Below are 27420 nucleotides of genomic sequence, written 5' to 3'. Positions count from 1 at the left end.
AGCATCCTCCAAATTCCTGTGAAAGAAAGTTGCATTCAAAGGGTGCATTCGGTGTGTCCTACTCTTTTTTAAAGAGGCAGTTTCTGCTTGACGAATGCGGCCTCTGGAGTGTGCTTTTGAAATGAGACACAGCTCTTGATCAGCTGGTTCAGGAGTGTTTAATCAGAGCTGTAGTTAAACTCTATAGTGATGCTTCAGGAGCAGGATTGGAAACCACTGACATGATAACCAGAAGTCTGCAAGTTACTTTTGTTTTGAATAACTGCTGTCTTAAATCATGTCTTTGATAATCATTGTTAATTTATATTTTATCCATTTAGCATCAAGACAGAGTTTGGAACAAAGGAGTCTCCATATGTGCTGTTGATCAGTGAAGGCATTACAGTCTCATCTGAAGTTTTAGCTCTGACCACGGCCTGCAAGATGGATCTCTACAGGTTTCCCTTCGACACCCAAAACTGCAGTATAACTCTTCAGTCTACAGCGTATTCAAGTAACTCTGAAACACATCAATCAGTTTCGACAAACTAACACATATGAAATTACATTTCAATTTCCTTTTATTGTCATTGCATAAACATAACATGGTTTATTCTCCTAAATTATTTGACTTCAATCTAAAATAATAATAAAACAAATCTGTTCCCACAGATCAGGAGATTTTAATTGATTCATTTGAGGATGCAGACCGCATAACCTTGAAGTCAAAGGAGCTCTTTCAGAGCCAGGGAGAGTGGGATCTCATCACTATAGATTACAGTACTGGAACCACTACTGATGATATTGAATTGCTTAAATTGCATCATCTGATATATAAGGTACACTGATAGACCTTGTACAGTTATTTGCTGTAATATACAGTATTTTACTGTAAAAATACCATGCATTAAATTAAAAGTCAAGTTTCATTTGCAGAAACCGACTGCCTTAAATTGCCCAACTGTTGTTTATATTTAATATATCTAAAGCAGTAATAATTGTGAGTAAAATATTACCATGAACTTACTTTCTTTGAGACCGTAATGCTTATATATATATTTTTTTTTAATTTAGAGATTTCCACTGAACCAGCAAGCACACATTTGAATGTTAAATTTAACCTCCACCTGTAACTTAAAGCAACTTGCATTACATGAACAATGTTTCTAGATCTTCTCCTGGACTGAAGTACAGGCTCTACTCTCTTGAGCACAAAGGTGAACCAAAAAAAAAAAGTGTAAAGAGTAAACTAGAAGGAGTGACAATAATTATTACTAACCAGAGTTACTTTATTTCTGACAGAGGTTTTGATGTCATTTTATTTTAATTTGATGTTACCATGATGGTAAGCAGTGTTTGCTTTAGTTGGGTTTTGAACAATAGAGTTCCATTGCTAGCTGTTCCTGTGACTTTAAAATATAATAGCTGCAGCAAAAAATCAGGAAGAAAAATTATCATGTCAGGTCAGATTTATTGATGTAATTGGTTGGCAAATGGATTTGAATCAGGGATGTTTAGTCATTTTGATAATATGATCATTTTGTAATTTTACAGATTTGACTTTGAAAATCAACAATAGTGACAATCCTATATTTCATGCTGCAGTGCATGTGGGGTAACAGCTTTGTTTCTGTCATATGAAATTTGTTTTATAAACTTGTATGTTAAGTCAAGGGTAAAGGGACCAACTAAAGCAAACACTGATCTCCATAATGGTAACGACATTTGAAACAAAACAACATGTAAACCTCTGTTAATTCTCAAAAGAAATTTCTGTAGATGTATGAAATAAAGTAAAGTCAATCTGGTTAGAAATAAGTGAAGCTGGTAAAGCTATTTTTTGGAGTTGTTTTATCTGAGATCTTCAGAGATTTAATGTCTTCTGAAGCTGAAGTCAGTTGTAGTTCTTGTGTTTCGCTTTTTTATCTTCTTGTTGTCCTTCAGTGATTCTGCTTGTTAACATCAGGTGTTCATCACTAATGCTCAATCATCAGTTAATTAATCACTGAATTACATAATTAACTTCAACACTGCTTCAGTGTTACTCCAACACTCTGTAGAGTGGACACACACGTGTTCATTTAAAACTGAAGATTTTGTAGGGTTAAGGGTTAATTTTGTCAAATAAAAAAAAGAGTAAAGCATAATTTAATGCTAATCAACTGTAAATTAATTTTCAGCATAAAGCTGTAGAAAAACAGCAATTTACTGGCAACCCAGCTGCCAGTAGATTACGGTAAAATCAAGGAAAAACAGCAATGTACTGTAAAATGTAACCGTAAGATTTATTAAATGAAAGCAGTTAATTTCATTAGTGAAAGTTCATAGAAAAAAGTTACACGAAGTCAATAACTGATAAGGAGAGTAATTATTGAAGTGTTTTATGTGTTTTTGAAGTGTTTTATGTGTTTTTGCACATAGTGTTTTGATGAACTGAAGTGTTTTATGTGTTTTTGCACAAGATGATATAGGAGAGATCTTTTAGTTTAATTCATTAGTTGTGTGGGTCACCATTGTGCTGGAGAGTAGAGCCTGTGCTTCAGTCAAAGACGAGCAGAGAAACACAGTTGTTAGGCTGGCACTTGCTTTATTTAAAGTTAGATAGATAGATAGATAGATAGATAGATAGATAGATAGATAGATAGATAGATAGATAGATAGATAGATAGATAGATAGATAGATAGATAGATAGATAGATGGATAGATGGGTAGATGGGTAGATAGATAGATAGATAGATAGATGGCAGCTGGAAGGAAGGACGTCCTGAACCTCTCAGTCCTACAGCTCATGGAAAGAAGTCGGCTACTGCGGCTGCTTTGCTGAGCAACCACAGTGTCATGCAGTGAGTGGCTCTTATTCCTAATGATGGATTCAATCATGGCCATCATTCTATCCGCTAACAAGTCACCCACTGAGTCGACACTCCTTCCCAGCACAGACACACACTTCTTGACCAGTTTGTTGAGTCTGTTCCCCTCCCTGGCCGTCATACATCCGCCCCAACACACCGCTGCAAAGAAAACAGCACTGGCCACAACCGACTGATAAAACAAGTACAGCATCTCATTGCAGACTTGGAAAGGCAGTAATTGTGTAGTTGCTGATGCAGTGACAATCTTTTTGCTTAGTAGATTAGCACATACATGTGTGCTACTGTTCACTAAATGTGAACTGCAGGAACAAGTCATGATTTTATTAATTCACTATTACACATTAGGTGTTTGCAGTATTTAATTAAACGACCACTCCACTGTTTTTTTGAAACAAGGCTTATTCACCGTCTTTCCTACATTTAGATAGATGGGCAAATGCATTTTTGTCTCAGTGCATGCATTGTTGTAGTTAGGCAGGGTCGCCGTTAGCTTAGCTTAGCATAATTAATGGAATCCTTTGTTGCCAGCTAGCATGTCCTGAGTGAAAGTGATCTAAAACACAACAACACCTAATTACTTCTCGTTGTCTGCGTATTCACAACGAATACAAATAGCGATGCAGATATTGACTAGGCGATTTCCTAGGCAGATATTGACTTGGGACTATATTCGGGCGAAGCATAGATGAAGCACAGCTACTTGGGCGCAGAGATATCACGCAACACATGAAATCCCACCACTTCCCACCACTTCCGTCAACATACCGACATGACCTGCACTGAGTATCTTCGCTTTTGGATTGTGTTGAGCTTATTTCAGTCGGCACCCAGCAAACACAGGACGTCAATGTGACGTCAGGAAGATATTGGACTCCAACTAATCCAACGTCAGTCAGACGTCATATTTTTGTTTAAAATAAAAGTCAGGTTGACGTCTAAACCCAACGTTTGTTTGACGTCAAGCTCCAACGTCAGACAGATGTTGAATTGTGGTTGGAATAAGCACAGCAAAAAACATGTGACATGCATGGCAGCACATTAAATCTGTGAAGATCTCAGCAGAGGAGGAGTCAACAACTCAAACAGCATTACCAGCTTCACTTATTACTAACCAGATATACTTTATTTAATTCCCGTTTTAATTAAATCGATAGTTGTTTTTTAAAGTCACCATGATGGTGGTTAGTGTTTGCTTTAGTTGGACTCTTGATCCTTGACTTTAAAATATTCAATTTTCTCGGGTTGCCAAAACAATGTTTATACAGCACATTTGTTGTTGCAAAAAAGCTGAGAGGAAATAAAATCAGGCAATGTTAAATGTTTATTGATAATGATGAAATCATCATCTTGTAATTGCCTGAATCACTGAATTTGTGTCTAATTTTTACTCTACATTATTACTTACCCTTCAGAAATCAGTGTATGACTCTCAACAATGGTGGTGATAATGAAATGCTGCATTGCTGGGTACAACTAATCAAAACTCACCCATATCTACCAGCATGCATCGTGACATTAATAAATGATGTAGCTTGCTTTATGCTCAGAGTTGTTCTGATTATCAGATCATGATGATGATGTCATCGTCATCATCGTCGTCGTCGTCGTCGTCATCATCATCATCATCATCAGGAAACAACCAATGTCATCTGATCTCATGGCTTTTTTAGCTACAACCGTTATGCTTTATCAAGACACAATTACAGCAGCCACACTTAATGTTATATCTTAGAGTAAAGGGTCAAGATGACAACTAAAGCAAACGCTAACCACCATCATGGTAACTTTAAAATGCCAAACAAAAAACATAAAATTAAAGTAAAATATGCTAATTGAAATAAAGTGCAAAAAAAACTTGACAATAAATTTGATGTCACCATGATTGAGATCAGTGTTTGCTTTAGTTTTTCTTTAGTAGAAAAAAAACTTTTATTCAAATTTGTTTAGACTGTCTTTATATACCAATACATGATTAAAATAGAGAGTATAAAAAACTGAGTGACTATAGTGTATTTAATCTTCAATAAACACAGCTCATTAATTCCATTCACTCCCACCTAAAAACGGGTGCGTGACTGCACGCACTTGGGCAGAGCCAGTAATAGCGGTGGTAGTCATGGCGACGGAGAGTGACAGTGGTAGCTGTGGAGTTTTTTTAAGATTAAATACACTGTAGTCACTAAATTTTTATACTCTCTTTTTCAAAGTACTTACATTTTAATTATGTATTGGTATATAAAGACAGTTTAAGGTAATTTGAAAAAAAGTTATTTAGACAATTCTTCCCTACCCAACCTTTAATCTCTGGTTGTTTAATTGTGTTATTTATACACATTTGTTATGCAACAAATACTGGAGAATATATAATTATATAAAAAATGATTTGAGCAAGATTTTTTTTCTAGGAGTATAGAGACATCAAGATTCAACAATGGTGACAATCAACAAAGCCTTTTTGTGACTTTATAGTGGTTCAGAATGATTTGTCACTGTCACCATTGTTGCGATTCATACGCTGATTATTGATGTCTGTGTGAGTCTATGTGAACCTGACACACATTTTCGTTATAATTAATTCATAAAGCTTGGTATCACCGCACTGCAGCAGTATTGGCATGCAAATTTAACAATTAATATAGAAATCCATAACCAGAAATTGCACTTCATGTGGTACTAATAAAAAAGGCCACTGCATTATCAACATCTCCTGATCTGAGATTCTCTTGGATTCCTGCCAGAACTTGTATGAATCAAACACAAAAAACTAAATATTGCCATAAATTGAAGGGTCAAGATCCCAACCAAATTAAACACTGATCTCCATCATGGTGACATCCAACTTTATTATTTTCAATAAAACATCACCTTCTAAACCTCTGCTAATTCTCAATAAGAATGTTAGTATGAAAGAAATAAAGTCTGGATTGTAATAAGTGATGATGCTGAGATCTTGAGAGATTTGTTAGTTTGTAATGTTCTGTTGGGATGTAAAGTGTTTCTGTATGGTGTGTTTTGTGTGTCACCATTGTGTTGAAGAGTAGAGCCTGTGCTTCAATCCAGGATGAGCAAAGAATTACAGATGAAATGCTTTATTTTATTTAACTGACAGTAACTGTGTAGTTGCTGATGCAGTGACATATAGTCACAGTAAATCATACATGTAATTTACTGCAAGAGAATCACTTATTACAGTGAATTTGTTTTTTTTTTATGTAAAAAAAAATCATGGAATATATGTAAATTAACTGTTTCTGTTCCTTTTTTTAAATTAAGATTTCTGTAAAATTATTTTGCACTTATTTAAATTAGGATATTTTACATTAATTTTAAGGTTTTTGTATAGCAGCCATTGCTGACAGTCATTTGACTGTTTTTATTTTACAGTGAAGGAGTTTGATCATAATAATTCAGATAATAGCTGTAAAATAACTGTTTTTCTGTTAAGGCGAGACACTACAGGTGAATAGGGAAATATTTTTAACTAGCAGATATCACCATGAAACTTTCCCAGTTGATTACCTACATTAAGATGAAAAAAAAATGTATTACAAGTTTTCTGTAATTTATTGTTTAAATATGCAAATTATGCATTATCTAATTAAATATGGGCTAATTTGCCTATATTTTAAAAAACGAAATCTCAGAATTGGATAAAGCCAGGTTCAAAATTCTTTTTTCATTGTGTTCACATATTAGATGGGAAAAAAATTACAGAGGGATTTATGGATATCTACTTTTGTTATCCTGTAAAACAGAATATACTGTCAATAGCCTTAAAAAAATTATTTTCGCCATGTTTTTTGGAATAAAATGTTATATAAATCAGGATAGGAATAATATATTTACAAATCCCTCTGTAATTGTCTTCATAATATAACTAGGTACAAGACTGGAAAGTTTGGTGTGTATAGGTGCTACTGAAGAGGAGATTTTGGACTTGGAGTATGAGAGAAAAGTCATTTTGAGAAAAAGGCATTTAAAGATTTGTAATGTAAAAAATCATACTTTTTTAGTGGAAACAACTATTTACTGACACAATATCTTATCAAATCATTAGCAACAACAATACAAACGACCTAAATCACAAAAAAACTTATAAACACAGCATTTATGGCCTTCAACTGAGCAGAAAAACAGTCAAAAACACACATCTGAGTGTCAGAGCGCGTCACGTGATGCATCTGAACGAATCAGGTTGTCAGAAATTGACATCAGCCAATGAGATTTCGCTTTTAGGGTTAAATGCCCATTTTACTTTCACGATTGGTTACTGATTAAAAGGAAATGACCATATTTGGATCCAACAGCATTGTACAGAAGAGAGAGAGCTTTCCAGACATGTGCGTGATTAAAGGAAGAACACAGAGATCGCGGAGCTGCGCGTTGATTTAGAACGCCAACTTTTGTTGAATTTCAGAGAAATCTACTGACGCAAAAAGACAAAGTGTAGTAAAATAAAGACCTAAATGTGTATTTTGGACTTTTTTCAGCACAAGTCTGAAAGAAAACATGTTATTGAAGACAAATAGCCCAAAATCTCAAAATTGACCAGTGAAAAAAAAACGATGTTTTTGCCTGCCGTGTCTCGCCTTAAAACATTTAAGGAACATTTATTTAAAAGTTTTTTTTGCACTTAATTTAAATTAGGATATTTTACTTTATTTTTACGTTTTTTGTTTGGCAGCCGTAGCTGACAGTCATTGACCATTTTTTAAGATAATTTGTTTTACAGTGTATATAAAGTATTTACATTTAGTGTAAAGTGTAATTGTGTATTAAGAAATATCATTGTTTTAGTGGACTCGATTAAAATAAGTTCAGAGTACTCATAACTATTGTGTTTATAAACTTAATTGAATTGAGGCAATCGGTTTCCTCTGATGAAATGAGTTAGCTTACCTTTTGGGTTTTACAGTGTAGTTGGCATCAAATGATTATTTTCTAATAATGTTTAATTCTTAATTATTTAAATTATTATTACAAGTAATACATTATGATTAGAAATCTCTCTAATTCAATTCTCTCTCTCTCTCTCTCTCTCTCTCTCTCTCTCTCTCTCTCTCTCTCTCTCTCTCTCTCTCTCTCAGATCACCATAAAAAGAAGACCTCTACTGTATGTCATAAACATTATAGTACCAGTATTTTTCTTCCTTGTGCTGGATTTGATGTCCTTCTGCATAGACACAAAAATATCAGAGAAAGTGACCTTCAAAGTGACTTTACTGCTGACTACTTCTGTGATGCTGCTGATTATCAACAACACGCTGCCCTCTACAGGGAGAGACATCCCTCTGATGGGTGAGTCTAACATTGACCTGATTATTTAAAGGTCCCGTTCTTCGTGATTCCATTTTTTAAACTTTAGCTAGTGTGTAATGTTGCTGTTAGAGCAGAAATAATACCTGTAAAATTATAAAGCTCAAAGTTCAATGCCAAGCGAGATATTTGATTTAACAGAAGTCCCCTTTCAAAGCCTACAGCGAACGGCCGGTTTGGACTACATCCCTTTACTTCCTGCTTTAACCCTCTGGTGTTCTTCGTTGCAGAGTCACACTTAGGACCTTCGGGACCAAATGGTCCGGGAGGGTGGGAATAATATTTATTAAAAAAAATAAAAATATATATTTTTTTACTTGTTTTTTATAATATTTTTTCTTTTCTTTTTTGGTGTTTTGAGATAATTTTATGATTTGTAATTAATATATATGCAATAATTATGACCCATTTTTTCCCATTGAATATAATATAAAAAAATTATTTATATGTAATTTTTTTTTTTTTTTTTTTTTTAAGCTGTATTTCATTTTAGAGTCAAGCCTAGGCCTCATGAAAACAATTTTTTAAATTATATTGGTGCCATCTGGTGGATACACTGAGCATTTTTATCACGCAATAGCACATTTTTACCACTAGATGGATTTACAGCTTTCTGTAGAAAGGCTTGCGAATTCTAGTGATTTTTGCACATATTTGCCAATTTTTTTTCAGGTTGTTGATTTTAAAATATAATAACAGATTCTCAAAGACTATTTTTTGTCTTTTTTGTTTGTTTGTTTGGTTGGTTTAATTTTTTTTGCAATAATTATGACCCATTTTTTCCCATTGAATATAATATAAATTTTTTATATATATGTAATTTTTTTTTTTTTTTATTAAAGCTGTATTTAATTTTAGAGTCAAGCCTAGGCCTCATGAAAAATTTTTTTTTAATTAGATTGGTGCCATCTGGTGGATACACTGAGCATTTTTATCACGCAATAGCACATTTTTACCACTAGATAGATTTACAGATTTCTGTAGAAAGGCTTGCAAATTATAGTGATTTTTGCACATATTTGCCAATTTTTTTTCAGGTTATTGATTTTAAAATATAATAACAGATTCTCAAAGACTATTTTTGTCTTTTTTTTGTAGTTTGGTTGGTTTAAATGGTAATTTGAAGTGCCAGTTTTACTTTATAATACAGTCAAATTAGCTTTCATTTGTGTGTGTGTGTGTGTGTGTGTGTGTGTCTGTTTTGCACTCTTGATGTTTTAGAGATTCACCCCTTCACTGTTGAGTCCTTTTTTTCTGCATCCTGGCTGATTTGTAGATTGTATGCACAAAAAAACTCTTGTGTTTTCATATTTTTTACAATTTCCCATTCATTTCCTATGGGGGTCATTTTTGACCAAAGAGCAGAAGTGTGATGACCACTTAGCATGCTTGGATCATGACCTCAATATTTTTTGTGTGTTCACATACCTAATACCATAAAAGTCACCTAGTTTCGTAACATTCCAAAGAAGCTGTGATTTTTAAAAATTCAAAATAGATTTATGTAATCTGAATTTATTAGTGTGTATGTGTATAAAAGTGTGTTTGTGTGTGTGTGTGTGTGTGTGGATGTGTCTGTTTTGCACTCTTGATGTTCTATAGATTCACCCCTTCACTGTTGTGTGCTTTTTTTCTGGATCGTGGCTGATTTGTAGATTGTACGCACAAAAAAACTCTGTATTTTCACATTTTTGCCAATTTCCCATTCATTTCCTATGGGGGACCATTTGGACCCGAAGGTCTTGAGTGTGACTATTTTTTTTACAACCACTTAGACTATTCAAATCCTGTCGCCAATTTTTTTGGGTGTTCATATACCAAGTACCAACACAGTTACCAAATTTCGGACCATTCCGATGAAGCTATGATTTTTGAAAAATGTTTATTCAAAAGCTTCGGGACCATTTGGTCCGAAGAACACCAGAGGGTTAATGACGTCACTAGAACAGTATTTGACTAACCTCCGCACACAGGAATACACAAAAAAGGGCGCGCTGTCTTGTTGCGCTCCTACAGAGAAGAGGAAGAGTTGCTTTTGTAGTGTGTTTGTCGCCATGTCGTCGAGACGTTGTTATTTTCATCCCGGAGTCAAATCACCTTACAATAACACTAAGCGCATGCATCTCCACGTTACAGTAAGAGGCGTGACCTTTCCGGGCAACGTGCGCTAAGCTGCTGTCGAATCACAACACAGGAACCGCTGCCACAATCAGAACTCGTTATGTATTTCTAAAGGAGGGACTTCATAGAACAAGGAAGTCATCAGCCTGTTTTTAGGAAAGTGAAAACACCGGTATACAGATAAGTAAATTTTGTGAAAAATACAGGTTTTTTTTACATGCGAAACATGAATACATGTTATATTGCACACTGTAAACACAATCAAAGCTTCAAAAACAAACGAAAAACGGGACCTTTAATATGCAATCCTGTAATTGAAACTCAAATGAAGTCACAACAAGCAAACAAAAAGGATTTAAACATAGAGTATTCTCTGAAAATGAGATATAGTTGAGAATTTAAAGATGTAAGGCAGAACAGTCGCAAATATTATTCAAATCAAAGTTGACGCCAGCAGAGGGAAACAGAGAGCAAGATCAACATGCTCGTACACCCAAAATCCTGTCACTTGCACAGCTCTTCGTCGCAGTTATAAATATTGTAAATATTAATATAGGTGTCATGATTTGGTTATGTTTCATGTTTCTGTCTATCATGTGATCCCCTGTTCAAGTCATGTGATCCTGTCATGTGTTCCCTTGTCTCATGTGTCATGTTGTCATTGGTTAATTGTTTCACTGTAACTTCTGTGGGCAAGGTCCTGTCATGTTTATGTTTTGTTCGTGCCATGTCATGCCTTTGTTTTATGTTTGATCACAGTCTGTAAATGAACTGCACTCTCTACAAACTTGCCTCCAGTGGACTATATTACAACAGGGATAGGGTGTATATAAATATTACACAGCAATTGCAATGTGTCTACTACACTACAAAACAATGCTAAATCAATGTTAAAGGGCACCTATTATGACATTTAAAATGTTCCTAATGTTGTTTTGGGAGTCCCCAACAACAGTTTTACATGCATGCAATGACAAAAAACACTTTTGTTTTCGTATAATATGCATTTATTTTTACCTGATTTGCTCACCGACTCCCAAATGATTCGTTCAACGACTCGTTTTTCAAACCCCTCCTTTGCGCGACGCTAATCTGCGTTGATTGGTCAGATGACCCAGCAGTGTTTACCATGGTGTTTACAGAGATAATACTTATTTTTAACACGAAGTGCAATGATGCTTTTATCAATTAAATTGTATTATAATAATGATTATAGTCCACTGCTTTATAGTTTGTAGTAAAAAACGAAAAATAAGATAAAGAATTTAATGTTATGTTAGCGAGCATTGCCCAGAGTTCATATTGTAAAAGCACAATCAGTCTTTGTTTGCATTAGCCCGATGCATAAACATAACGTTTAAAAAAAAAAAAAAATGCAGTTACGTTACTACGAGGTATTACTCTATTCTTTAGACAACTCCGAAAACAACGACAAACACTTCACATGTCTCAATACAATTGTCATTGAAGACCTAGAAGCTAAACGGTGCTTACACAACAAACAAAATAATTATTAAGCATGCTACATAAAATATAAAAGCAAAAATTATTAATAACACTTACAGGTTGTGATACGGAGGAGGAAGCTGATGCAAATACACTTGGAACTGAACCTTCCTTCAATATCAGCCAGCTCGCGAATCCAAGTTTGATTGCATTTAAAAAGCAATCGTCTTCAAAATGACGCGAACAAAGCACAAGGCTCGGACTATACTTCTGTGGTATAGTGAATTGTAGCCACTTACCCAGTCAACACGGTGATCTCACAGTGATCTCATCATGTGGTCACAACGTGAGCAATGTGAGTTCACAGTGAGCTAAAAGTGTAACCTCACAGCGCACTCACTGTGTGCTCATGACCGCAATATGAGCTCATCCCAGCTAGAAATGTTATTGTTCTATGAATGTTTTGAGAGCATTATATTATGTTATGGTTTCTGTAGCTAATTTTATTTTTGTTACCAGAATGTTCTCCTAAAAAGTAGGATAACAGTCTCTAAAAACATTTTAAAAATGTTTAGTGATTACATTGATAGAACATTATCCCCTAACATTATTATAAGGGTTTAGCGGGAAGTTTCCCAGCAGACACAGGACTGATCCTCTTAAAAGAGGTTTAGATGTCGAAGTTGGTTTGAAAGTAGTTGTTTGGTTTGGTCACCATTATGGAGATCAGTGTTTGATTTAGTTGGGCTCTTGACCCTTATATTCTTAACTTTAGATTTTGTGTGCCTGCTGTTATTATAACAGACAGATGAACAAAGAAAAAAAGTGACCAATTGGTCATGTTATGACATTCATAATTTCTGATTTAGATTTAAGTTGTTTATTACAGCAGAACTGTGATTCTACATAAATATCCAAAATTTTTGATAAATGAATACGGAATAATTTATTTTAAAATTGTTTTGAAAAAAAAACAAAACTTCATTGTAGGCACACACAGACATGAAGATTCAGTCTATGCATCTCAACAATGGTGATGAGCAAAATATTCAATTAGGAAAAGTAAATTACTTCGACAAATCAGATCATAATTTATTAATTCCGCAATGCATGATGGGAGCCATTAATGAGTTAATTGGTGGCAGCCACTGCAACATGCTTTATTCTTGTCACCATTGTTGAGATTCACAGGCTGATTATTGATGTCTGTGTTTTTGATCAGAACAATTATTATTGGATTATATTAAAAATACTGAAAATCATATGATTTAGAAACATAGACCTGCCGTATTAACAAGTTAAACCAAACTATCTAACTATGTTTTATAATTTCAGATCACAATATGATTATGCCAAAACATAACCGATACCATCAGATGACAAATTCTCTTGTTCCGTCTGACTGCTATTAATCAGTAACAGATGACAAGCAAAAATCTAAAGTTAATAATATAAGGGTCAAGAGCCCAACTAAAGCAAACACTGATCTCCATAATGATGGCTTACAATTTGAGATTTTCTCAATATATATATATTTTTTTGTAATAAGTGAAGCTAGTAATGCTATTTGTGGAGTTGTTTAATAAAGTTGGATCCTGACATCAGAAAAATGTTTAGACGTCAACCCAATTTTAATTTTCAACCAAAATTTGACATCTGAGTGATGTTGGAGTCCACGTCCAATACAATTTTTAGCTGGGATGAGCTCATATTGTGACCATAATATGAGCACACTGAGTGCACAGTGCGGTTACACTTTTAACTCACTGTGACCTCACATTGTGATCATATGGAGAGATCACTGTGAGATCAAAGTGTTGACTGGGTAGTCTTCAAATGCTCCTCCTTGGGCAGATGAAAAAAGTTTGCTTTTGAGCCGCACTTCAGAACACAGCGTCTCGTCGCCCTGATATTTTCCCTGGCCTTGGAGCGCAATAAGTGGGCGTATCGTATTCAAATAACTTGACAAGTTGACGTCATCTAGTGAGAGAAAAAGCTTCGGTCTTCTAACGATTCATAAAAATGACTCAGAGTCGACTCTTACTTTTGAAAGACAATAACTTTATATACGGTGCACTTTCATATTTCAAACTTTGCAGGATGTTTTTGTTCACTTAGGTCTATGTTACACACTACATGAAAGGTAAATTTCAAAATTCCATAATAGGTGCCCTTTAATGTACATGTTTGACTCAGCATCACTTTTGCTCCCACAATTAATGTAGAATTTTTGGTAACACTTTATAATAACTGCACACTATTAATCATTAGTTAAGCATTAGTAAACAGTTAATTCGTCATTTATAAAGCATTAATAGACAATAATAAGCAGTTTATAAATACAGTTAAAAATGCTTTATTCTTGATTTAAAAGCATATCTATAATGTGTTTAATAATCATATTTTCATATGTTATTAATGATCAATTTATCATTTCTAAATTAAGTACTGCATTATTTACAAACCACTTATTTAAGAGTTGTCAGTGGTTCATAATATTACTTAGAAAGTATAAGTAAATGATTAATAAACTATTTAAATGTACATTCATACATCTTATTATTCAGGCGTATATTAATAGTTACTTAGTGTGTTAATAAATGCTTTATTAACATGAATTTCTACTGTAATTCATGGTTAATTCAGGTAGTTATAAAGCATTTAGTAGTGGTCAGTTAACTATTGTTGTGAGCTCATCTAAAGTGAGGACTAGTTATGCCTTGTAAAGCATTTACAAAGGAGATTTAAAGGCTGTTAATATTTCTATGTTCTGTATCGCTGTGTTGTGTTTGTTTATTTTTTCTGTTTAGAAGACACATGAGCCTTTAAATCTCCTTTGTAAATGCTTTACAAGCCATGAATAGTCCTCACTTTAGATGAGCTCACAACAATAGTTAACTCACCACTACTAAATGCTTTATATCTACATGAATTTACTACATTTACTAACACTTTCTAAGTGATCTTATGAATCTCTGACAACTCCTAAATAACTGGTTTGTAAATAATGCTATACTTCATTTAGAAATTAGAAATAGATATGCTTATAAATCAAGAATAAAGCATTTGTAGCTGTATTTATAAACTGCTTATTAATGTCTATGAATGCTTTATAAATGATGAATTAACTGTTTACTAATGCTTAACTAATGATTAATAGCGTGCAGTTATTATAAAGTGTTACCGAATTTTTTTTAAGATTTCATCCAAAAATCAAAGGTAATGGCATTGAATCAATGTTACAATGTGATGTTGGTTCAATATCATGTTTGCACTCTCAGAAAATGAAACACAACAACTATAACTGACTTAAAGCCACACAGCCTGAAATCAACTACAAATAAAAGACAATAAATCTCTCAGAGATTTAGATGTTGATGTTATAATTGAAAATATTACCACTATAGTGATCAGTGTTTAATTTAGTTGGACAGTTTTACTCTTGGCTTTTATGTGAGTGTGGATCTTTACAGCATTTCTAACTCAAACACATAATCTATTGCAAAGAAAGCCAGAAACAAACACCAGAAATAAATCACTAATTGTACCATTGATCAAAAGTGGCAATTTGATTTAAAAAAAGTTATATTCACATACAATGTATTCTTATCACAGATCAGATACACATCCATACATCAAGAATCTGCATATGAATCTCAACAATGGTGACATGCTGCAATGCATGTTGGGAGCCACAATATAAAACCAGCGTGCATTGCGGCATGAAGCATGTCACCGTTTGCTGATTCTTGATGTCTGTCTAAAAAAACAATACTCCTACTATGTATTTAAAAGTCAAAATTCTGAACATTTGATCTGATGCAAGAAAGTAATAACCACTTTCATTGAGGTAGAAAATTAGTAAACTATTCTACTTCTAATTATGCTGAAAACTTTTTCACCTGATTATCTTTGTTTCTGGCTTTCTTTGCAACAAATTATATTTTGGTAAACACAGCTGCAAAGACTAGAAACTCACATACAAGTCAAGAGTCAAACTGTCCAACTAAAGCAAACACTGATCACAACAATTACTGACCAAACATTTTAAAACATCAACTACTACACCTCAAAAAAAAAAAAAGAAAACCTTCTGTTGAGATCTTGAGAGATTTATTGTCTTCTTTTATTGACAGTTGATTTCAGACTGTGTGGCTTTAAATCAGTTGGAATGGTTGTGTTCCATTTTCTGAGAGTGCTCATGATGTTGAACCAGCTCATCAATGTCTTCAGGATTACTAGAAAGCGACAGACAGGAGAGTTTATCAGGGTTGGAGCTGAACTCTGCAGGACAGTGGCCCTCCAGGACCAGATTTGCCCATCCCTGATTAAGGCCCCGTTTACACGATGGGAAAACGCAGGTATTTCTCTGCGTTTTGGCCTGTCATTTACACGAAAACGCCGTTTTTATCCCAGAAAACGATTATTTCTAAAAACTCCGGCCAAAGTGGAGTTCTCTTAGGTAGAGTTCTCTCCTACTGCGTCGAAGCGACGCTACGGGAAAGATATTCTTTTTCGAGATTGAAGCCAAAAATTAATCCTTAATTTTGTAAATATGTAAAACGCTTTTCTGTAGCATACAACCTAAGGCGGAGCGAATCGCGCGCCCATTGGCTGCTTAGCCAGAAAAGCACAGCCTATGCGAGGCCAGTGACGCCAACCAATGAGCTGCGCTTCTCCGGCGTGGAATATCCTTTACATTATGTGTGTGTGTTTTGTGTGTGTGTTCGCCGTCGCGTCACACAGTTTTTCACCACTAAAAGAGCCGAGCGTCTTTTTCAAGATGCCTCGCACCTCCTGTGGCTCGTGTAGAGCCCCGCTCAGCGACGGAGAACCACGTGCTTGTGTTTCCTGCCTGGGTGATGATCACGCAGCTTCAGCTCTCGTCGATAGCGGCTGCCATCACTGTGATTTGATGCCTACGGTGACTCTGCGGACTCGCCTGGCGTTCTTTACTGAACTTTACATCTTTCCGCCCGCTGTAGTGCCGCGCCGTGAAAAGCGGCACTACTTCCTGAATTCACGAAGAAATCGCGGAGTCCCGGAAAGCCCCGTTTTCAGCCAGGATGCGCACTTCTGCTTCGAGGAAAGCTACAGTGTTAAAATCCCGCCGCGGCCGGATTTCACTAAAATGTCTCGCTCGCACAGTCCCAACATACGCGACCGTGCCAGTGTATTTTGCAGTCACCAAATCGGCATCAATGCTCGTTTGCCTGCACACAAACGCCGTTTTCACGACGCCCCAGGTAAATCTGAAAATGTATTTTCTGGTGTCCCGGCCACGCCCGATGGTGTGATGTGTGTATCCGTAATGCCCACGACCCAGTGCCCATTCGTACACACAAGCACAGCCCTACACAATACACACAGCAAAAACTCCAGTGTTCACAGAAAACACTCCAGTGTTAAATTAACACTCCTGGGAGTTTATATGAGTCCACACTCAAGAGTGTAAAGTGTTAAAATATGAGTGTTATATGAACACTCAAGAGTGTTAAAGTTAATGAGATAATTAAGTTAATAATTGAGTGATGATTGAGCATTAGTGATGAACACCTGATGATAACAAGCAGAATCACAGAAGGAGAAAATCACAAATTGTAAGTCACCATTATGGAGATCAGTGTTTGCTTTAGTTGGGCTCTTGACCCTTATATTATTTACTTTAAATTTTATTTGTCTGCTGTTATTAATTTATAACAGACAGATGAATAAAGAAAAAAAAGTGATCTGTTGGTTATGTTATGACAATCATAATTTGAGCTTGATCACTGAACCTTTATTTCTGACTTAGTTTTAAGTTGTTTATTACAGGTTAACTGTGAATCTACATAAATATCCAGAACTTTTGATAAATAAATACGGAATAATTTGTTTTAATTATTATAAATTATTTATTTAAAAAAAAATCTTTATTTTAGGCACACACAGACATCAAGATTCAATCTATGCATCTCAACAATGGTGATGAGCAAAATATTCAATTAGGAAAAGGAAATTACTTAAAAGACAATTCAGATCATAATTTGTTAATTCCGCAATGCATGATGGGAGCCATTAATGAGTTGATTGGTGGCAGCCACTGCAACATGCTTTATTATTGTCACCATTGTTGAGATTCACAGGCTGATTATTGATGTCTGTGTTTCTAAATAAAGTGATTTAAAAGTCTCTTGATCAGAACAATGTTTATTAAATATTTTGGACTACGTTAAAATACTGAAAAGTATATGCGTTAGAATCAGAGAGCTGCTTTATTAACAAGTTACACCAGACTATCTAAATATGTTTTGTTTATGTCAGATCACAATATGATTATGTCATAACATAATCAACATCAGATTACATTTTCTCTTTGTCCATCTGACTGTTACTAATCATTAACAGCAGACAAGCAAATTTTTAAGTAAATAATATAAGGGTCAAGAGCCCAACTAAAGCAAACACTGATCTCCATAATGGTGGCTTTCAATTTGTGATTTTCTCCTTCAGTGATTCTGCTTGTTATCATCAGGTGTTCATCACTAATGCTCAATCATCACTCAATTAATAACTTAATTATCTCATTAACTTTAACACTCTTGAGTGTTCATTTAACACTCATATTTTAACACTTTACACTCTTGAGTGTGGACTCATATACACTCCCAGGAGTGTTAATTTAACACTGGAGTTTTTGCTGTGCAGGGCTTGCACACATAAAATCGACTCATGTCGGTTGTGCATCACATGTAAGTTAGTGAACGTGCCCGCTTTTCAGTGCCCACAATCACTACACACTGCATGTCCCGTGGTTTCTGTAAAAACGAAACGAATGCACGGTCAGTCGGTTCTGATAGACAGTACTCTCTGTGCTACACGGTGTCCCGGCCACGGCCGATGATGTAATGTGTGTAACTGTATGCCCACGACCCAGTGCCCATTCGTACACACAAGCACAGCCCCTCAATACAGGGCTTGCACACATAAAATCGACTCATTTCGATTGTGCAGTATATGTAGTGAGCGTGCCCGTTTTCAAGTGCCCACAATCACTACAAGCTACATGTCACACGGTTTCTATGAAACGAAACCGATGCACGGTCAGTCAGTTCTAATAGACAGTACTCCCCAGTGCTATAAATGTACCCGCGTTCACGCACCCACATTTATTCTCAAACATGCCGAGCCGTACGGGGCTCGCACCGCGCGCTCTTTCTCTCTCAGCTGAGAGAGCTGAGCGCGCGCAGGCTGCCCGCTCGATTAAGCGCGCCCCCGCATCACGCTGCAATGGCGCCCATGTTACAGCACACGGCTGCTCTCGTGTCGCCGCCATTTCGCGACCAGAGCCCGGTTTTTCAACCCGTGCAAGCACAGCCCTGTACAACACAGGGTCTGCACACATAAAATCGACTCATGTCGATTGTGCTTTACATGTAGTGAGCGTGCCCACTGTCCAGTGCCCACAACCACTACACACTGCACGTTCCGCGGTTTCTGTGAAAACGAAACCAACGAACGGTCAGTCAGTTCACAAACACAGTATTCCCGGTGTTATAAATGTGCCCGCTACCACGCGCCCACACTTATTCACAAATATAACGAGCCCTACGGGGCTCGCCCCGCGCGCTCTCTCTCAACTCAGAGAGTCGAGCGCGCGCGCGGGATGCACACTGTGTTAAACATGCCCCCCGCCTCAGACGCCACGGCGTCCATGTTACAGCACACGGTTGCTCTCGTGTCGCCGCCATTTTGCGACCAGGGCCCAGATTACATTCAACCCCTAGTCACACGTGCAGATGCATGGGAAAGACTTCCCGGGGTCTCAGAATGGGTGCTAGAGACTATAAAAGAGGCTATTCGCTACAGTTTTATCGACGCCCTCCCCGTTACACGGCAAGAGTCGAAACCACGGTAAAAACAGAAGTAGCACATCTACTTCGAGCCGAAATAGCGAAGCTATTGAGCAAAGGGGCCATAGAGCATTTATCTCAAGCTCAGAGCGAAGGGGGTCTGTACAGCAGATATTTCCTGGTACCGAAAAAAGACGGGGGTCTCAGACCCATTTTAGATCTGAGGCATCTGAACAATGCGCTAACAAAGCGAAAGTTCAGAATGCTCACGACCAGAAAAATCCTCGCGCAGATTCGCCGAGGAGACTGGTTTATGGCAATAGATCTGAAAGACGCGTATTTTCATACAAATTGCGTCACGTCACAGGCGATTTTTGAGATTCGCCTTCGAGGGCCGGGCATATCAGTACACAGTCCTGCCATTCGGCCTGTCCCTAGCACCTCGTACATTTACAGTGTGCATGGACGCGGCTTTGGCACCCCTGAGACTCCGAGGCATCCGAATTCTGAATTATTTGGACGATTGGCTGATTCTAGCTCAATCGCCTTCAGAACTCATGCGCCACAAGACCCTAATACTCGATCACCTCGAGCACTTAGGTCTGAGAGTCAATTGGGAGAAAAGTTCACTGTTTCCCAGTCAAGGGATCTCCTTTTTGGGACTGGAACTGAACTCGCTGTCTATGACAGCGCGGCTGTCATCACGGCGCAGGCAAAACACCCTGCTGATGGCGGAAACCTTTCCGCAGCGGTCATGTAATGCCGCTCAAGAGGTTTCAAAAAATGCTGGGCCTCATGGCTTCAGCCTCGGCAGCTCTACAGTTGGGCCTGCTGCGCATGCGTCCACTGCAGTTCTGGCTGAGAGCGCGCGTACCGCGCCGAGCATGGGTTTACGGTCGTTATCGCCTCAAGGTCGATCAGGAATGCATTTCAGCCCTGACACCATGGAGAGCGTCAGACTGGTACCGCTCAGGTGTAAGCCTGGGGACTTCCTCGAGCCTGAGGGTGGTGTCCACGGACGCGTCCACCTCAGGCTGGGGAGCACTGCTCGAAGGCAGACCGTTCTTTGGCCAGAGGGCGGAACGAGTCGAACTACCGCACATAAACTGCCTAGAAATGATGGCGGTGGACTTAGCGCTGAGGCGTTTTCGTCCTCGGATAAAGGGACACCACGTCCTGGTCCGTTCGGACAACACGTCGGTAGTGGCCTATATAAACCGCCAGGGTGGCGTGAGATCCAGAAACCTCTTCAGGTTGACGGAACGCATACTGGTGTGGGCCCAGCACAACCTGCGCTCGCTGAGAGCAATACATGTGCCAGTTCACCTGAACGTAGGACCAGACAGACTCTCACGGGACAACGTCCCGACGGGAGAGTGGTCTCTACACACACAGACGGTGAGTCTGTTGTGGGAAAGGTTCGGCAGAGCGGAAATAGACCTGTTTGCAAACCAGGAAAACGCTCACTGCCCGGAATTCTTTTCAAAGAGCGTAAACGCGCTGGCCAGTGTCTGGCCTCGCCGTCCGCTCTATGCTTTTCCCCCTGTCTCACTCCTGCCTCAAGTGCTGGAGCGGATCAGGAAAAGCGGATGCTCAGTGCTTCTTCTACGCGTCCAAATGGTCGGTGTTTTCTGGTTGGTGTTCAGACCAAGGTCTGTCACCACTCCAGTGCGGGGAAACGGAGATCCTCTCCTTCCTGCAGGAGCTATTTGATAAGGGAAGAACCCCATCCACGCTCAAAGTCTATGTGGCAGCCATATCAGCGTTCGTTAATCCAACGCTTGGCCATTCACTGGGCAGGAACGACCTGGTGGTCCGTTTCCTTAGAGGAGCCAGGAGGTTGAATCCTCCAAGGCCTCCTTCAGTCCCCGTTTGGAACCTTTCTACGGTGTTGAACGCCATGAAAGGGGCCCCTTTCGAGCCTATTCACACAGTTGACATGAAGCACCTGTCTCTTAAGACCGTGTTTCTTTTGGCTCTCGCTTCAGTGAAGCGTGTTGGGGATTTGCAAGCGCTCTCAGTTAGAGCTTCTTGCATGGAGTTCGGGCCCAACGACTCTGTAGTCGTACTGAAACCGAAGCATGGGTACGTGCCTAAGTCCCTCAACACTCCGTTCAGGGCTCAGGTCATCTCCCTGTCGGCTCTGCCGGCCTCTGAGGATGGAAATAGCTCCCTTTGCCCGGTTAGGGCATTAAGAGCTTATGTGTCCCGCTCCGCCATTTTTCGGCAGTCGGAGCAGCTCTTTGTTTCGTTTAGTGGGCGCTTTAAGGGGCGAGCTGCGACGAAACAGAGTCTATCTCGATGGGTAGTGGACGCCATTGCGCTAGCCTACGCATCTAGAGGTTTGGAATGCCCCCTGGGCATTAGAGCACATTCTACGAGAGGCATGGCCTCTTCGTGGGCTTGGTATAGCGGAATCTCACTACAAGATATCTGTATGGCGGCAGGCTGGGCCTCCCCGTCTACATTTATAAGGTTCTATAACCTAGAGGTTCCTGCGCTGCAGGCTAAACTGCTCTCGGTCTAGAAAGACTATATATAGTGTGTTCCTGCCCCGCGCTGCGGCCCAGGTCACTCTTATGTTTAAGCATCACTCACTGACAATGTGTCCCATGAGCATGCTATTACCCCTCACATATATATCTAATATTCATATATATATGTTTTTTATGCCCTTATGAGGTATTATTATTATAAAGGGATGATGCTATTTAGCCGCTCTCCCTATACATTCTTGGTGTAGGCGCTTGTACACCAGGGCGCGCGCGCCCTCGGGTGTCTGTGTCGGTCCAAGAGCACGCACGGCGTGTTACAAGGGTTCCCGTAGCGTCGCTTCGACGCAGTAGGAGAGAACTCTACGTAAGAGAACGTACTCGGTTACTAACGTAACCTCGGTTCTCTCTAGGAGAGGGAACGAGTACTGCGTCTCAGGCCGTGCGTGCCCACGCTGTGTCGCTTCAAGTGACGAAAATCAGAGTGGAGACAGCCATGCTCATATTTATAGGCCTAGACCACGCCCGTTTCGGCGGGAGGTGACGCAGAGGGCGCGGTGCGCCCTCATTGGTTGGCGTCACTGGCCTCGCATAGGCTGTGCTTTTCTGGCTAAGCAGCCAATGGGCGCGCGATTCGCTCCGCCTTAGGTTGTATGCTACAGAAAAGCGTTTTACATATTTACAAAATTAAGAATTAATTTTTGGCTTCAATCTCGAAAAAGAATATCTTTCCCGTAGCGTCGCTTCGACGCAGTACTCGTTCCCTCTCCTAGAGAGAACCGAGGTTACGTTAGTAACCGAGTACGATTTCTGAAAACGCCGGTTATATGTTGTCGTGTCAACTGGGAGAAACGGGGTTTTAGGTTCTCTCTTGTTGATTCTGAGGATTCTGATTGGCTTGCATGGCTTTATCCTTCTCCCTACACTGCCGCCCATAGGTTTAGCATAGTTATAAAGGCGCTCGACGGCGTATTTATGCGGGTTGTGTGCACGATGTTATTATTGAAAACGGAGGGGGAGAAATATTCGTTTCTCTAAATACCCGGCTATGTGTAAATGTGGCCTTAGAGTATAGTGGGTATAGTACCAACCCAGCCAGCAGAGCCATGTGGGGCCCACATGGCTCTGCTAACTGGGAATCTGTGGTAGTGAACAGGTTGGCCGTATTATAAGAAAAGTGTAATCCGTGCATCAAACAGACATTTCTGCGTGAGATGCTTTCCTCCCAATCGGGAGTTTTTCTACTGTGGCCACCGCTCTGTCAAGCTCCAGATAAAACTACAAAATCAAGCGTTTGCCCTTGTCAGGCCACATGATAGCCACCTTATACTAGCAGTAGTTCTCCCCTCACTTTTGAGAGTCGTTTTGAAATTATAGCTCTGAACTTCAGACATATAATATACGTGTGTCAAGCCACATATCTTACACTAATTAACAACCTTTTTACTAACAAGCACGTAGTTATTTATTTTATTTTTAAGCTATGTTCCAAAGGTGTAGGTTTCAAACTTTTTAGGTGATTTATTATGGACAAAAAACATAGTGAATGACTCAAAAATATGCATGAATCCAAAATACATAACACTGATTTTTATTCAGTAATAACACAAAGGACAAAAAAATAAACAACTCAATAGAGAAAAATAAAATACAGCTGATTCAAAAATAAGTAATAGTCGAATTTACTTGAATTTGTGAAGTTAAACTTGAATAGTCAATATATTCCCCATATTTGTATATGTCCATCTATCATATGGATAAAGCTTTGCATTAACCGACTCTTAAATATCACATTCAATGTTATAGAAAATAATCTTCATGACAGAAATATCATACCATTTTCCATTAAAACAGAAATATACAGGAATATACATACAGGAATATACTGTGAATTAACAGTGCTCAAAATCGACACTCAGAGGTGTCACAGATTGTTTTCCCAATCACACCCTATACACTCATTCACTATTCCCTACATTAGTTCACTATAGTCCACTTAATGAAAAGAAGTGAGTGAATTGAGACACTGATGAACACCTGGTAAGCAGAATCACTGAAGGACAGAGAAACAAGAACAGAAAAAAGAGAAACACAAGAACTGACTTCCAGCCACACTGAGTATGAACACAGTTTAATCAGTTTGAAATCCAACAACTTTTCTGTAATCAGGTCAACTGAAGAATATTGAAATCATATAGTGCTTTAAAATTTTATTAAGTCCTGCTTGATTTAGGCACACACAGACATCAACAATCAGCATATGAATCTCAACAATGGTGACGATCAAAAGTTTCATGTCACAATGCATGCTGGGTTCCAGGATAGTATAAAATATAGGGTTGAAAGGGTTAACAGTGTAAGATAAAAAGACACACCCACGAAAAGTATTTAAACAGTAATAAACTGTAAGTTATAAAACACTGTTGCCAGTAGTTTACTGTAAAATGTAGTTGTTTGGGTCACCATTGTGCTGAAGAGTAGAGCCTGTGCTTCAGTCCAGCAGAAGATCTATAAACATTGTTGATATGCTGCATGTTTCTTTATTTTTACAGACAGTACTTGCTCGTCCAGTGGAAATCTTTTTATGTACTTAAGTTTTTTAGTGGTTTCTAATGTAAGTTCATAATGACTCTTTGCTCATGAATTTTATGCATTATACATTTTAGTTAATACATTTAAATGACAATTAGTCAATGTAAGGTAGTCGGTTTCTGCAAGTGAAATTAGTTTTAACTCGGGTGTTAATTTTAATGGACTTAAAAAAAATGTTTTCTACTTTGGTGATTCTGCTTGTTATCATCTTCAATAATGCTCAATCATCACTCAATTAATTACATAATTATCTCATTAACTTTAACACTCTTGAGTGTTAATTTAACACTCATATTTTAACACTTTACACTCTTGAGGCTGGAGCCATATAAACTCCCAGAAGAGTTCATTTAACACTGGAGTTAATTTTCAATTTTCAATGGATTAATTTTTCTGTGTGGAGTGTCCTCCCACTGTGATAGTGTGGCCCAAAAAGCTGCTCAAAATCTTGTTCAAGTCGGGCCTTTTTTCCAGTTACTGGCTCACGCTCAACTGTGTCCTCGCTGTTTACATCATCATCTAGGACAGTGGTTCTCAACTCCAGTCCTCGGTCACTTAAGTATCTCATTAACATTAACTCTGATTCAGAGTTACTTTAACTCTCTGTAGAGAGGGACCAAATGTTCTCTGAGCAGAGTTAATTTAACTCTGGGGATTTTGCTGTGTGGAGTCTCTCCAACGAGCTGATGATCTGATTCAGGTGTGTTAAATAAGGGAGACATACAAAATGTGCAGAGCAGTCGGTCCCGAGGACTGAAGTTGAGAACCACTGATCTAGGATGAAAAGAAAAAAGAAAACAAAAAAAAGCTATAAATACACATCTGCGCGTTAGTGATGGCTTCGCGTTCAGGCTTGCATTGTATTGTCAACTCACTCGTCAGAATCTTCTGTTAATCCTCTGCAAACTTCGCAAGTCAGTCGGACCAGCTCATTAAGTTCTTTTTGAATCGGATATGCATCTTGTATCATCAACCTGGAATTAAAGCCAGATTCAATTTGATTAATAAACCGGCTCGACCAGTTACTTCCTGAAAACCGTCTCAAAAGACTGACTCGGACATCACTGTATGAATCTCTTCAATGGTCACAGTTTTCTGTTTTTTCACAGGGGTTTTCTGCTGTGTGATTTTCTGTCTAATTGGCATCAGCATTGTGGAGACCATCCTTGTGAATTATCTGAAGGTTAAAGGAACTAAGAAGAGATCAGCGGAAACTACAGCTGGTATTATTGGCCAAGATGGTAAGAGTCGACACAACATCAGATTATGAGGAAAATGTTCATGTATTTATACTTTTACATCACAAATTAAGGTTTATTAGTGAAATTAAGTTCAAGCTTGTTGGCTATGTAACATTGATACATATGCAAAGAAAAGATAATAAAATTAATTTTCGCGTAAATGAAACTAAAATAGGACAAACGGTTTGGATAAACGGATGGATGAAAATAGCATTTGCACTTAGCAAATGTAAAACCGTGCATTATCACATATTAAACAAGCCAGCCCAAAATCACATGTGAAAATCATTTGTTTTTCTATATTGGAGTATCAGCAAAGATTCTCCATCGAAAAATTGTATTTGAGATTATGCAGACAAAACAGCATTTATCAGAGCTATGCTTTTTTCCTCTCATAGGCAGTGCAAGAGACCAGCAGAACCCTCCAGACTCAGTTAGAGATCAGAATGAAGAGCAGTCGTATACCCTCAATCTTCTGAATCAGATCCTTACTGAGGTTCAGGCTGCATCTCAACGGAAACAACTGTCCTGGACCAGAGTGGCAAGAATCACAGATGTGACCTTCTTGGTTCTTTACATACTCACTATTATTGTGTTTATGTCTGTGCTTTGGAAGTTTTGGTATGATCCCTAATGCTTCAAATAATTAATTTGTTTGAGTAGGGTAAACTTAGTTGCATCTAATTAACTTTGATGAGTATTTAGAAGTTTTCTTTTGAGTTCACACAACTGACACATTTTAAGTAATCTGAATTGTTTCATTTTGTTTTGATTTTTGAACTTCAGACAAACCTAAATTGAACTAAAACTAGGCTGGGATTATACAATGTGTTCTAAGTGTTATACAATGTTTTTAGACTAATGTTAAGTGGGAAATGTTTAGGTATGCTAATTAAAAATCATTTCTGTTATGTTGGTTTTTTTTGGAGGAGGAGGAGGAGGAAGAGGAGGGGGTGGGGGGTACCATCATGGTGAAGAGTGGAGCATTAGCTTGGTTTGAGAACAAGTATAAGTGTGCCCCATGCTTGCCAAATGATACATTTTACAAAAATGATTTTTTGTTATTTTCACATTCTCCATTAAATAAACTTTTAACAATTGAAAATGACAAGTGATGACAAGTCAACAAAGAAAGATATTTTCTAAATCTTTTTAAAGTTTTCTGAAGGTTCCAGAACATAATCACCTAGCAAACTATACCTTAAACCAGGGGCCGGTTTCACAAAGCTATTTTAGACTGGTCTATGTTAGACAAGTCTAAAATCTGCTCATAGACTGGTCTAATGCAAGTTAGACACAAAAATAAAAACTGACTTAATTTAGACCAAAAAATGTAGAGACCTTACCCCCAGGCTAACTTCGGTCTAAGACTCATGTTACCTTGGCAAACAGCAGTAACAATCAGTGACATTACAAATAGCCAAAAGAAAAGGGAAAATGGCTCATAATTTGTGGTTTGTTGACGACGTTATGGAGAGAGCTGAGAAGGGAAAGGGTTTTTAGGGACAGCAGTAATCTACTGGAAAT

The 27420-nt window shown here is 38.0% G+C and overlaps 1 protein-coding gene across 1 annotated transcript; it reads left to right on the top strand.

The window, feature by feature from the left end:
- Nucleotides 1-8083: 8083 nt before the first annotated feature.
- LOC307003764 (uncharacterized protein) lies at nt 8084-26569 on the top strand. The gene is made up of 3 exons (XM_079622550.1): nt 8084-8151; nt 25762-25893; nt 26292-26569. The coding sequence occupies exons 1-3, from the start codon at nt 8094-8096 to the stop codon at nt 26525-26527; spliced, it is 426 nt and encodes a 141-aa protein (XP_079478676.1). The 5' UTR covers nt 8084-8093; the 3' UTR covers nt 26528-26569.
- The last annotated feature ends 851 nt before the right edge of the window (nt 26570-27420 follow it).

The sequence above is a fragment of the Phoxinus phoxinus genome (genome assembly GCF_949152265.1).
Source record: "Phoxinus phoxinus genome assembly, chromosome: 1".
Lineage (NCBI taxonomy): Eukaryota > Metazoa > Chordata > Actinopteri > Cypriniformes > Leuciscidae > Phoxinus > Phoxinus phoxinus.
The sequence above is the reverse complement of the archived record's forward strand: the minus strand, read 5'-3'. Positions and strand labels throughout refer to the sequence as shown.